This window comes from Serinus canaria, chromosome 6 (assembly GCF_022539315.1).
Source record: "Serinus canaria isolate serCan28SL12 chromosome 6, serCan2020, whole genome shotgun sequence".
Lineage (NCBI taxonomy): Eukaryota > Metazoa > Chordata > Aves > Passeriformes > Fringillidae > Serinus > Serinus canaria.
In genome coordinates this window covers 15,234,213-15,247,890 of record NC_066320.1, presented here as the reverse complement: position 1 = coordinate 15,247,890, position 13,678 = coordinate 15,234,213, and the positions used below count along the sequence as shown (strand labels likewise).

The window sequence follows — 13,678 nt, the reverse complement described above, 5'->3', positions numbered from 1 at the left end:
TGAAACTAATCAATGTGAATATGTGAATATCTTTGAAATGCAGCACACTTAAGAAACATGCTGAAAATAAAAAAATTATTTGAACTCAAAGTAACTGAAAACTTAATGGCAGAAACATAGGTCATCCTTAGGGAATATCTGTATTTGCTCTAAGAATTTTTGTAAAGAAAAATATTAATAATTATTAAAAACCATTTGATTATCTAAATAAAATTAGGGTTTTTAATAAAAATAAACAGATAATAATATTATGAATAATTAAAAGACCTTGCAGTCATCACTCACCTGTTCTCCACAAACATACAAACATATTACTAGACAAGCAGCAGTATGTACAACAATGTAACAGAATTCAACTTTTAGAAAACCAGCTAAAGAAAGAGGAGAAAAAATGAGTAAGTCTGGTGATTTCAACAGGCCAGTCCAAACGACTGGTCAACATCCTCCTGTAAACAGGCCGTTATCACAGGAGAAGGCACAGCAAGGAAGAACACATTCACATGTTAAGGCAGACCTAAAACTTCATTTGAAAACCTAAGTGAAAGTGTGCTTATAAAAAAATTAGGACAGAACAGATTAATATATTCAGTTACCTCTATACTAAAATAACCTCTGTCTACATAGTCACCGAGGAAGAGGTATCTTGTGTTAGCAGGTGATCCTCCCACTTCAAATAGCTTCATTAGATCAAAGAACTGGCCATGAATATCACCACACACTGCAAGCAAAAATTTTGTTTGAATTAATTTTAAAAAATCTAATGGAAAAGTTACCAAGTTATAGTTAACATTCACAAAGTACTTCTAATTAAGAAGAAAGACAGATATAAAGCAGGAATAACAGAAATTTTTGAAGGTTTCCCCTTTGCTTTTCCTTAAGATGCTGTCTTCACTACCCGTGACAATACTGATGACATAGCTCCATGACAGGAGACTGGGGGGTATTCTTCCAACACATTTAATGCACTGAGCATTGAGGTCTTGAAAGTTGTCAGCACCTCTTTAATGTCCTCCCCAACTCCTGAGGTATCTTTGCAAATTCTCCTTGGCACGTGTATTTGAAAATGCCTGCTGTTCACAACAATTTGCTGAATCCATGTGAACTTGAAAAAAACAGGGAGTGTATTTTTGTTCCTGAGTCAGACGAACAAAAATCATATCACACACTAAAATCATATCTTCTCCTTGCTGAGTTACTTTTCTCCTTCAAATAACCATGTTCATTATTTCAACAGTGGATTTCTCCTGTGTTTTTAGAATATGAGAAGGGCTGAGGCCAGTGGTCAGCAACCAAAGGCAGAAGTGCCAAAGATAGCAGCAATGGGAAGTCTTTAGGGAACATACAGCAAAACCAGGTCATCTCACAACTTTAAAAAAGTAATTAAAAAATGCAAGGAAGAGACAACTGCTCCTATCTCCTCTTTCCCACAGGAGTTCCCAGAATTCAGTGGAAGTCAGGAGCTGCCTTCTCACTTCTGCATAAGGTGTCACTGGTAACAACAGGAATTTGAGAGACTATGCCTTTCCTTGATGCAAAATGTCACCAATCAACAGAAAAATAGCATATCCTGACTTTTTAGAGTTTATCAGTAAAATCTTCGGGGAAAAAAGTTGTCCTAATTTTGGAAAGAAATATTGGATATGGCACAACACATTATAAAGGTTGTTATTCCCATAGAGCAGACCATTTGTCATCAAAATCTACAAAATATGAGACTAAAGAGAATGTGCACTCTTTTATGTCTCTTTCCTTAAGATTTCTAAGCAAATACTGAAAGAACTTCCCTCCTTTTTAAATTGCCAATACACCAATTACCTGTATATACAGAAATATAAGAATACTAAACAAACTTTAATTCTGAGTTTATCTGGAACTTCAAAGGACTCTGAGCTCAGTCAGCCACTTAGTAGTTTCCACCATTTCAATAATTCATTTTTTTAAAAATGTCAGCAGTAACATGTAAAGTTTTCATTTACCCAATACAAACAAATAAGAAGCTGGTGCCCTAAAAGAAGCTTGCAGACACTAATTTAATTTATATAAGTCCATTTAGAAGAAAACACGTTCAGATTAAAGAAAGTGTGATTTGAACATAAAAAGCAAATCTACTTTCATTATCATTCATAACAGACATGCAACACAGCTACTTTCTACGAGTCTAGACTGTTTATAAATAAAGTATTAAACTACACCAATTCCACCTTGCACCAGGTCAAACAGAAACAGAACTGTTCCAAGTATGAAAATAGTCAAGAAAACCCTAAAAGTCAGTTTTGTATCCCAGTGGCTCTGGCCCTTGTGTCAAAGATGCTAAAACAATCTTTATCAGTACTACTGCTCTCACAAGAACGTGGTTTTATGTGCAGTCGCCAGTCTCACTTACAGAACAATATAAAGGAGTATTTTTCACTAAGAATCCCAGTTCACAGTATCTGTTTCAAACCACAATAATGAGCTTCTCTTCACATATTTAGATTTCAGAATTATCCTGAGTTCAGGTAGTGTCACTGACATGTTTTATGAAAAATCCTTTACTTAGGATTTTTCCCCTCCTGAGAGCTGAGAGGCCTCAGGAACAAACTGTAAACAATTTTTATCTACTGCTGTGGAATGCAACAGAGGAAATCTGTGATTGGCCCCATCAAACTGTTTCTAATTAAGAGCCTATCACAGAAATCTTGTCCGGCCGGTCTCGGTCTGGAAGAAGACCTTGGTTTAGATTCTTATTCTATTCTTAGCTTAGCTTTGTAGTGAAATCATTCTCTTTATTCTTTTAGTATAGTTTTTATATGTTATATATCATATAATAATAAATCAAGCCTTCTGAAACATGGAGTCAACTTTCTCGTCTCTTCCCTCATCCTGAGACCCCAGAGAACGAGGTAACAAGGTAGATGCCTTTATTCCAACTTATAATATTGAAGGAATTAGAAGTTCATATTTCAACAGCATTTCACTAGTTCCTTCTTTTTTCCCAATTTTAATACCAATCCTACTAGTTTTTCAATAGGTTTAATGCCTTCATTTGTTAAGCAAATGTAGTTTTGAGGGATAATTCAGTAGGACTACAAGAGACATTCTGGTTCAGCAATTTGAAGACAAAATCTACTATTGAAAAAATCTGATTTTTTCAAATTTTATTATGTATGAAATTACCTAGGAATATTACCTGTAATTGGAGCTTCAACTTCTATCATAGTTTTTTCCCTCCGTAATATTGCAGCACCTTCATTGATGATTCTAAGTGCGATTTCTTCATCCACTCGACCTTCCTTTATCAAGTGGTTCTTCAAAATGTCAACCCTTGGCCTTCCATCTGTGTCAAACACTTCTTCAGATGTCAAGCGATGCGTGGGTGGAAAAGGGACAGCTAAAATTTAAAAAGAAGAAACAGTAGTCATGACACTCAATTTGAAAAATTGAGTCCATCTAGGAATGGGGATCTATCATGGAATAGCTGCTATCCCAAATAGCAAACTTGTCTTTTCACCAAGGAATTTTACAACATCATTAAAATATGGACAGAATAGTGCTGCGTATGTATTAAAGAAAAAACCCACCTCTACTATGCAAGGTTTTAGAAACTACAAAACAGTAATAGGTACAATATCTGGAAGAGTCAAAACTAACTCTGCAAGGGGAAATAATCTCTCTCCATTATACTACCATTCCCTGAAGGACCCATGAAGTACTGGTGATGCAGGATTATCCATTTAATAGCCACTCAGACTTTCAAAATTAAAACTTATCCCATCATCAAAGCCTCAGGGGAAAAAACCCACCAAAAAACCTCAATCAAACAAAAAGAACCACCAAAACCAATGCAAAGCTAGCAAGAAAAGGATCCAAAACTGTTCAAAATACGAGAAATAAAAGGAGTCAGTAAGCAGTGGTTGGGGACCAAAGCAGGCTCAACAACTGGCCAGACAGCACATTTGGCAATCTGCAGTTCAGTTACTGCACAAGTGAAATATGGATGTGAGCCATGGAAAAAGATGACACTTCAAAATTGCCACTAAGCAATGTCATGGCACTCAGGATGTTACAGGAAATAAAACTAATCCCACCCTGTCCTCTCCTCAAGCATACTACTGTTGAAAGAATGAACAACAACAGAAGCAAAAACATTCTGTTTCTCACCATTTAAATACTTTGTGTTAAAAGAGAAAAATAGGAGGAGCACATCTCTTCAAAGATAAGAACTAGTGGCATGAATATACTTGTAGATATTTTCATACCCTCTGAAGTTAAACATGACATTCCAAAAATCGATGCTTAGATACTGAAACATTCCCTGACTTCCTTGAAATCGATTTCTAGATTACTAGTAACACATTGCTACCCTTCTGTTTTATGGAGGAGTAAAAATAAAGCACCTGATGCACAAATCATACATACATTCAGTGAAATTAAATTTTTCTAGAAAATAAACTAGAGGTATGTCTACTATTCCTCTTATAAAAGTTTCTATGTATCAAAAAGCTGCAAAATGTGCCCTTACATATTGTAGAACAAATTCACCACTTTTCTGTGCACATAAAGTATTTGATCAATGATCCTTCAGCCTCCTCTATCAGCAATTCAAGTTTCACTCAGAAATGCTAAAATTCCATGTAGTCCAAATGCTAATAAACTTAACTTATTTAAGATATCAAAAGACAATCACTTCTGTTCCACGCACAATTGTTTAAAAACACAAATCTGGCTCTGAGAAATTAATTATTCTGACAAAATAAATTGATCTAATTTTTAGAAGCACTTAATTATGACCAGGCAAGCATCGATCTAATATCCACTGCTTTCCTGAACTTACCTTTCTAACCTTCAGATACTCTTAATGTTATTTTTTACATTATTTGGAAGTTTATTTCAATCTGTACATGAAGCAGTTTTAGGTTCTTTCTTGCCCCACTTTTTAAAATACATTATTTGTGGGCCCACAACTGCCTTCAGCAATTTAAAGTTGAGCTTATCTTTTCAGGTGAGACCAGACAACTCAAAAAGAGTTGTTCTCCTTTAATTCTTTCAAAAGCATTAGAGATCTCACACACCTTCCCACAATCAAGTCAGTCACCTCCAAAACACAGTTTTTAAAAGCTGTGTTCCATTAATCCTAGTATTACTTAGATCTACCAAGGTGAAAGATGACTGTTTTGTTCTTTTTGGAAGCTTTTTTTGGTAGATGCAGGGTTTGGCAGAGAATGGTCTGTTGAGGTGACCACCCGTTCTTCACTCTCTTAAATGCAAATCATTACTTACTACATCTACCAGTGGCTGCAGAATTCAAGAAGACCTCTTCCTTATGGCAGTTCAGATATTTCAGGGGTTTTAAGTTCATGGTAAATGAAATTTTTTTCTCTTAATAAAGTTCTTGTATCTACTAACAAAATAAAGCTTTGAGTTAGTCTATTGAATTATATTCTCTGGGAGGCTAAAAACCCAGCTGTTTTTACTCCAGTGTCAAGATCTGTCTCAAATTATTTGAATTAATATACTTATGAAGACTCAGATTTAAAACTCTGTATCCGGGGGTTTGTTATCCATTATGCCCAAACCCCACAACTGTGGTATGAGAAATTATTAAGGATCTCTGAAGCTGTATTTGCCTCATGAAAAAATGAAGTCTTAAAACTAGTTCCTCAGAGTTTAACAAAATCCTTTTCACATAATACATGTATTTTCTCATTGCTCAAGAAGGATTTCTTAAGAATAATTTTCAGAGAAGGCAGAAAAAATATGGCTAAAGATTTTAGCTATGATCTGCATCACCCAGTAAATAAAAAGTAACACATTTTAGAAAAACTGTTTCTTTCCATTTTATACTTTGAGTTTTGTTCCAGCAAAAGTTAACACTGTATTAGAGTGCATACCTTTGAAAAATATAACAACTTCTTTTAATAGGTTAAGGATGAGGATTTTGAAGCGCGTAGACAATTTCTGCAAACTAATGGGTTTAATTAAAGCTTTTATGAAGTAGTCATAGAATGTTACAGCCTAAGGAAAAAGAATTGCAGCATGATGTGTTCTAGGACACGAATATAATCCATGCTTCAAAGTCTTTTTGCACAACCTGTGCTCTCGGGACTGTAACAGAATGGTAATTAAGAGGAGTTACCCTAAGGAAATAACATGGTGTTGGGCATTAAAGGATTCTCTTCTTCCATTCCCAGCCAAGCTAAACAATAGAAAAGTATCTAGAGATAAATCTCTAATACACACTGCAGTATCTTATTAGTAAAAGTATAGATGTTAATAACAAATGTAACACATCATGATTTACAACCACAGACACGATTTTCTAAACCAAACCATTGCTTACTAGTCACAATTAATCAATTTCACTTTAAAAATACATACAAATGATACAATTTTAATATACTGATCAAAAAATGTAAACAGTAGAGCTGAGGAAAAAAATAGTTAATGAAAATATTTTGATGGCTTTTTATTACAAATTGAATATGCATTAACAAAGAGGAAAAAAATCACCTTTCCTTTGTACTGCAGTATCAATAAGAGATATAGAAAGCAAAACCTCAAAACTTAATTCTACACTGACTTTCTACAAGCCTCTGGGTACATTGATACCTTACCATGGATAAAGCATGCTGTGGAGATTCAAAGATTAGCAGCAATCTGAAGGATGAATTCCCAGGACATAGTAAGAAGTTCAAAGGAGAAAAACGACATTAGTGTGGCACTTCACCCAGTATAGTAATCCCTGCTGAGAGGTGCAATATGGCAGCTCACACAAACACGCTTCTTCCAGACCCAAAGCAGATCTCACATTGCCTAGTAACTAAATACAACAGCAGCTGCTAATAAAACTTTACATGTAGATACAGTAAATTTAAACCACACTGATACCTATGCCCATTGTAATAACTTCAGGTAAATCTGCCTTGTATCAAAAGACACCCTGTTGGAACAGGGTCATGAAACAAGATGAGATCAAAGCTCCTAGACCAATATAAGAAAAAGCATCAGGGATCAACTGCAGAAGGTACTGTACTTTCACAAGCAAAATTCCTTCTGTTCTTATGTCTGTAAAATTTAAATAATTCTTTTTCTCTCACAGGGTAAGAAAACTAGCCATTTTTCCTCTATCATCAGAAGCCCATGGCATGTTTCATGAATTTAGTTTTGGCTGTTAAAACCTGCTCACTACCCCAGACTGCATCTTCTGTTTCAAGAATATTTTTGATTTTATTGATGAAGTCTGTCTCACCTCACATTACTAAGGTTATTAAACACAGACATTCTGCTTGCAAAGAATTTATTGCTTTGGTGATAGGTATACATGAAACAGCATATATAATGTTTGCCTCCACCAAGTGTATCATGTAGCAATACAAGCATGGTGCTCTGTAAAAAGGAAGGCCAGCATTCTTCATTTTCTTATTACCATGATAGCAAAATGGTCTGTGGTTTTTCTGTCATTTAGTCACATTTTGTGGTCTTTTGGTTTTATAAATGCATTGCTGTCTATGTATCGTCACTCAGAAGAATCACAAAGCCTAACAACTATTTACATCTTTCAATTTGTCCCTGGAGTTTTCACACCTCTGCCAGCATCTCTACAGGAGGAAAAGATGCAGCATCCATAAGTGCTACGAGGACAGAATATATCCAAATATTCTTCTGCACTGGCAGAACAGATTTGAAAAGAAATAGCATAAAGGCATCACAGATGGTCTGTGGACCAGCAACTCTGAAAATTCTAGATAAGCACAAATACACAGCCACATCTACTGGAATCAGAAAGCTACAATCAAAAGTTGACAAAACCCACAAGTAACCATATTCACCTCAAGCAAGAGGCTGTCTGGATCAACAAGCTCACTGCTTCTTCAAAATATTCTAACAATTTCTCTTGATTTTCATCTATGAAAGCTGTACCAACTCCTCTTTATCACTGTATTTCCCAGGTATACAGCTAGGCCACTCTTTCTTACAAGTGCTATGAATCTGTTTAAATTAAACTTATTGAGCTACAGCTGTCCACTTAAACCCAGAAATTTTTTTTTAAATGCTGCCATGCTTCATCTCTCAGACTCAGAAGATGAGTTGCGCCACAGGCTATGGAAAATAAATCACAATTTTGTACCCAAAACCCCCAAAGAATTCCTTTAGAGCCACCATAAAAATATCTTCTGATCTTGGGATACTTTTTGGGAACATTTCTTTCATTGATGCATTTTGAAACTACTTACATTTCAATGAGAGAATTCTTTGATCGATTCAGCAGTAAGAACTGATACATGTGTGAGACACCTTAGTTCCTTAAACAGTAAACACACATGCAAGCAGTTGCCAGATTTTTGTGCTCTGGCCTTACCTTGCCAGACCTCAACTGCCAATTTACCCTACTGAAATTGAAACAGGCTTCCATTTTTGGGTGAGGTTTTTTCAGTTTTGTTGTTGTTATTCAAGAATTATCCGCTCTAAACATCCCCTGAAACAAAAAAAGACCATTTAAACACTTACTTGTCAGAATTCAGTGCCATTCCATTGTCTCTCCCCCAAAACAAATTTGTGATTTTTAATTTTTTTTTAATATGACCCTTTAATACTCTCTTCATGCTGCTGCTTTTCTGGATCATAGAATAATTTCTGGCCAGCAGCATAAGTGCCTTACAAAATTTTTAAAACAGGCTTCATGCTGCCTGTCAACTTTTAACTTTTCACCTTTTTTCAAAATGAGACTCTGATTTGTAAATTTAAATACTGCAATGATTTCTTTTTTTCCTTACATGGGTGTAATTGTTCAAAAGTAGCTATTAGAGCCTTTATTTCAAAGCCTGCTTGCTCAAGGATTTGAGTTACATTTCTTTGGGCTTCTCTAAAGAGTTGTTTCAATAAGCTTCCATTTAATATCTTAAACGACTGTCTGCCAATCAGACTGTACCATGACTTCTATCCAAAACAAAGGAATACTGAAATCTTTCCATTTCCAGAAGAACAGACATAATCTCCAAATTTAGCATTAGGTCAGCATGACAAGGCCCCGTGGATTGTGTCCCAAGGCCTAGCAACACCCACAGCGCATAAAGTGTAATGCTGGGAGAATGGGAACTCCCAAGTATAGCTCTGGGCTGTAACTACCCACAAGAGTCAGGGAAACCCTGATGCTTTGCTCTCAAAAAAAAGGTAATGAAGGTTCATCCCTGCCATGCTCAGGACCACTATATCAGTGTGAGCTTCCAAGCTCTTCTTCATCCCTACCAGGGAAAAGTACCTTACTACAAGGCAGTGAAACAGTTGTTTCAGAAGAAAAGATACATTGAAAAAATTAAAGCTTGAAAGTCACACGGCTGAAAAGTGAGGTGAGCTGACTGAAGTCAGTCAATTGTCATCTAAAAAAAGGGCAAATCCAAAGAATCAGATACAGCATTTAAGTATCAAGAACAGTTTACTGAAAAAAGATTTTGACAGAAGGGAACTGATTTGTTCCACAAGACAGTAAAACACTAAGTATCCTTCAAAGATGGACAGCGTGCCTTAGAAAACAGTGAATCAGAACAACAGGTATATTTTCTCATCGCACTTTGGGGAAAAAAAAGAATAGCAGTAACAAAAGCCTCATCACAAGACACCTTTTGGGAACCAAATGCCAAAAGCTGACTTTAGACAGTTTTTCAGTTCCATAGCTAACCATTAATTTACAGGAAACTCTGTAAGTACAAATTACTTGGGCAATTTAACTAAGCCAAGTAAAAGAAAATTTGAGCTCTTGATACACTTCAAAAGCAATCAACGACCTTTGATGAGAAAATTCATACTTGGAAAGATATGCTAGACAACACAGCCAGACTGCACATTTAAAGCTATTTTTATGTTTATTTTATATATATCTATCTGATACGATATAATACATCTGATAGCCTTTCAGATACTTCTCTACATATCTGTACTTCCCATCAACTGCTAAATATACAAGTCAAAATATGAAGGGGGACACATGCTAATCATTATTCTACCTTATTAGAAAAAATTAGTTACTGATGATACAGTAATTCAGTCATTTCTTCTTGGGTGAGCATCTCTTGCCTACTTCTGCTAACATATATTATAACTGGTAAAGAATTCCATTTCTCACAGCCTCTGAAATTTAATGGATTCTGTTCTTTATCCCCCTCTTCCAGTGATACAGAGGAAGAAAATAAAACTTAAATAAAATCAAGATAAACAATGCAAATAACAGCAAGCTTTAGGTCCTGAATTCAAATCTTCTCCCCAAAAGATAAAGTATATAGGAAGCATGAAAAGAGAAATATGGACCAGTACACAGATACACCAGATAATATTACAACATTTTCTCTGTGGCTTTTCTTAAGAATCTGAGACATTATAAAAGACCTACTCATTGTATAATAGGAGACAGTGTGGTGAATGTTTCTTGGTATGCAAGAGGCAATGCATCTGTTTGTGAAGAGGGATGTGACACAGTTGTCACATCTTAGCACGGTTTCAACAAATTGCACAGATACTCCCACTCAGGACTGACATAACCTGCAATCTTGCACTTCTGGGGTCACTGTCTAAAAAAAGTATTTCCAACTGCACTGCACCTAATGGGGGAGGAGAAACCAAACCACCCTGTCCTTTGTATCAATAACACAGACAGCTTGGCACAACTGGCCAGGCTTTCCCCAGAAGCCAGTGATTCAGCATGATAGGGGTGGAGAGGACAGGTCAACAGAAGGTATAGAAAAATGCTGCTATATGAACTGGTTGTAATTATGTCAGATGAAGTCATCAAAGACTGATTACCTATACAAATAGGTAAACCTATACCTATTATCTATACAAATTACCTATACAATAGCTCTGCGTCCTAACACCCAGGTTTAAAGAAATATTGCAAACTCAGGCAATAATTCTGCTTAGAATGAAGCAAGTATTAACAACAATTTTAAACAACCAGATGCACAGGTCACATTGTGACAAGCTGAATTATTAAGTGATTGGAAATCAGCAGGTTTTCCACTGCATTCTAAAGCACCTGATCACGTACTATTAATTTTTTCACATTGTTTGAAGAACTTAACTTCTTACCACAAATTGCAGTAAAGGTACAAAAATTCAGCAGGTCTAAAAACCACACATTGAAGTAGCACTGAGGAGTACAGGTTTCCAATAGACTGGTTTGAACATTTTCTACTTTTACTCTTGTGATTTGTTCAAACAAATCAACAGGTTATGCAATTCAAAATGATAAACAACTTATTGCAAGTAAAGCTTTCCAGTTTACTAGAAAACACGCCAATGTTCAAAATATCCAATGGGATTCCAAGGCTTTAATTAACACCTATTGAGGACAAACACATCCTTTCATTTCTCAAGGCCCGCTGTAACAGATAAAGTTAAAAAAACAGATCTGCACCCCTTCCAACTCAGTCAGACCCTGTGTTTCTAGGAATGCCAATCTTAAAAGCAGACTCTTGTATACACGTGTGATTTCCAGCCAGGCCTGCCATAACAATTGTCCACACTGAGACCACCAAATACAGTGCAATACGAAAACCACTGGGATCAAAATAAAATGATGTGCAACTTGAGTAAACACAATCTAGGAATTTTTTGAAGCACTACCCATGCACTACCCTTAACTATCAATTTAGGTCTATCACACATATTTCAGGATGCTCTGGTTGCAAAGAATTATTCTTCTCACAAAAAACTAAAATGACACACGTCATAGGGTTCAGAGAAAAGAACTATTTTATACCATTTTGGTCGCTAGACCATCCTAGTTTTAGATGGATGTATCTACTATAAAATGCCTTGCTTTTTCTCCTAAGAAGTATAACGTTTGACTTTTAGCGGCTCCCCACGAGATTACCAAGGAAGGCCACAAAGAAATAGATCAAGGTGAATTTTCTCCATCGGAACTGGAACCTGAGAACAGCAGCCAATAGAACGGGAGGCAGCACCTTCCCATTCGCTCTTCCCCGGCGCTGTCAGTATCTGCAATTACAGGGCTCTCCCCTGCGCAGGCAGCGGAAAAGCCCCGCAGAGCCGGGGCGCGGGAGGGCCGGAGCGCGGCGGGGCCCCCGGTCAGCCCGCACACGCTTCGGGCAGCGCATCCGGGCAGGACGCGCCAGGCCCGCAGGCCCCGGCCACCGCTTCCCCCGCAGCCCCGCCGCCCTCACAGGCCCGCCCGCGCCCAGCTCAGTCCCCCCGATGCAGCAGTGCCGACCCCGGATATTCCCACGCCCGTGCGGGCATCCCACGCCTCCGCAAGATGCCGAGCTGCCCTCCCGTCCCCACCTGCGGGAGGGCAGAAGGAGGGCACCGCTCCCCACGGCCGGGCCGCCTCTCTGCGCCCAGGCGGGCCCGGGCACTCGGGCGGGGGTCACGGCCCCGCCGCGCAGCCATGTTCCCTCTGAGGGACAGCAGCACGCTCACCCTTGACGGCGCGTTCGCTGGTGGCGTGGGGCGTGAGCAGCAGCACCTTGCTCCCTTCTTTGGCGGACATCGCTGAGCGCTGCCGGGCTCCGGCGGCGGCTGCTGGGCGCGGCAGCGCCTTCGTCCGCCCCTCCGCCGGCGGCTGCTGGGGCGCGGCGGGGCGGGCGGGGGCGGCTACAGGCGCCGGGCGGCGGCGGCCCGGCGGAACATGGCGGCGGGCGCGGCTCGCGGCTCCTGGCGCAGCGCGGGGACGGTCCGCCCCGGGCCCGGCATGCACCGCGCCGCCGCCCGCCGGGCACCGCGGGAGCGCGCGGAGCTCCCGGCCCCGACCGGGACCACGGCGAGACTCCCGCCCGACCCGGGGCGGCGGCGCGGGGCGGGGCGGGGAACGCGGCCCGACACCTCCCAGCGCGCTCCGGACAGCCAGGGGAGGCGGGCGAGGCGGCCGGAACGCCCCCGCCCCGGGACGGGCGAGCACCAGGCCGGGGGTGAGAGGGAGGGGCGGCGGATGGCCCGGCCTCCAGCGAACCCGCGCGGGCGAGGGCCGGCGGCCACCATGGAGAGCTCCGCGGGGCCGCCCCGGGGATTGCACAGCTGGGGGAGCGGTGTTGCGGGGTGGCCAAGCCCTCGCTTCCCACCGGGAACCAGCGCGGAGCGAGGGGCCGCGCCCGTGCCCTCAGGGGGGCCAGCACGACAGAAAGGAACCCAGAGCCGCACCTGGCGAGAGAGGGAGGAGGAAAGGGAAGTTCCCCCTCAGTGAGAATTTGGGCACAGCTTGGGGTAAACTCCCAGTGACAGATAATTCAGCCAAATTCTCTGCCTCCTCCCTGGAGCTGAACAAGAGTAGACCAAAGAGTGGGCCCCGGGTACGGCGGCAGGAGTTGCACCCCTCAGTCACCCAAAGATGCACAGGCTGACGGGGGGGCAGTATCCCTTCCATCAGAGCCATTATGTTCTATACAAACCAACAACGAAGTTCATATGCATTATTTATACCGAGCTGTGCAAGCTATTCCTCACAATAAACCAGGAAGTTAAGAAAAGCCATTCAGAAGTACTGGTTTCCAGCAAGGTCTTGGTTCTTCCCTTGGCCACATGCAGGTCCAAGGGAAAAGGATGAGACCTGAGATGAGCATCTGCCCTGCTGAGCACGAAAAGCTCTTGGGCTTAAGCAAAAAACCATTGAAATTGACACATTACACAAGTGCTTGCGTTAACCTTGCTTTTTTTATTTTACAGCCAAGACAGTACAAGCAAGAAACTTTGA

At 40.1% G+C, this 13,678-nt stretch overlaps 1 protein-coding gene across 13 annotated transcripts in view; it reads right to left on the bottom strand.

Annotated features, from left to right (window-relative positions):
- The window catches only part of PPP3CB (protein phosphatase 3 catalytic subunit beta), a 51,373-nt gene extending 38,739 nt beyond the window's left edge, over positions 1–12,634 (bottom strand). For 7 of the 13 annotated variants that reach the window (XR_007777866.1, XR_007777868.1, XR_007777869.1 and 4 more), the window contains exons 1-3: positions 12,412–12,633; positions 3,170–3,370; positions 594–718 (exon numbers count right to left, since the gene is read on the bottom strand). Coding sequence is in view for 6 of the 13 variants with exons in the window: in XM_009087439.3 (XP_009085687.2) it covers positions 594–718; positions 3,170–3,370; positions 12,412–12,481 (396 nt within the window). In the remaining 7 variants the exon portion in view is untranslated. Of the gene's footprint in view, positions 1–593; positions 719–3,169; positions 3,371–12,411 lie in introns of all 13 variants that reach the window. The other 6 variants (XR_001989990.3, XM_018910911.3, XM_050976070.1 and 3 more) reach the window with 3 other exon arrangements.
- Between the last annotated feature and the right edge of the window lie 1,044 nt (positions 12,635–13,678).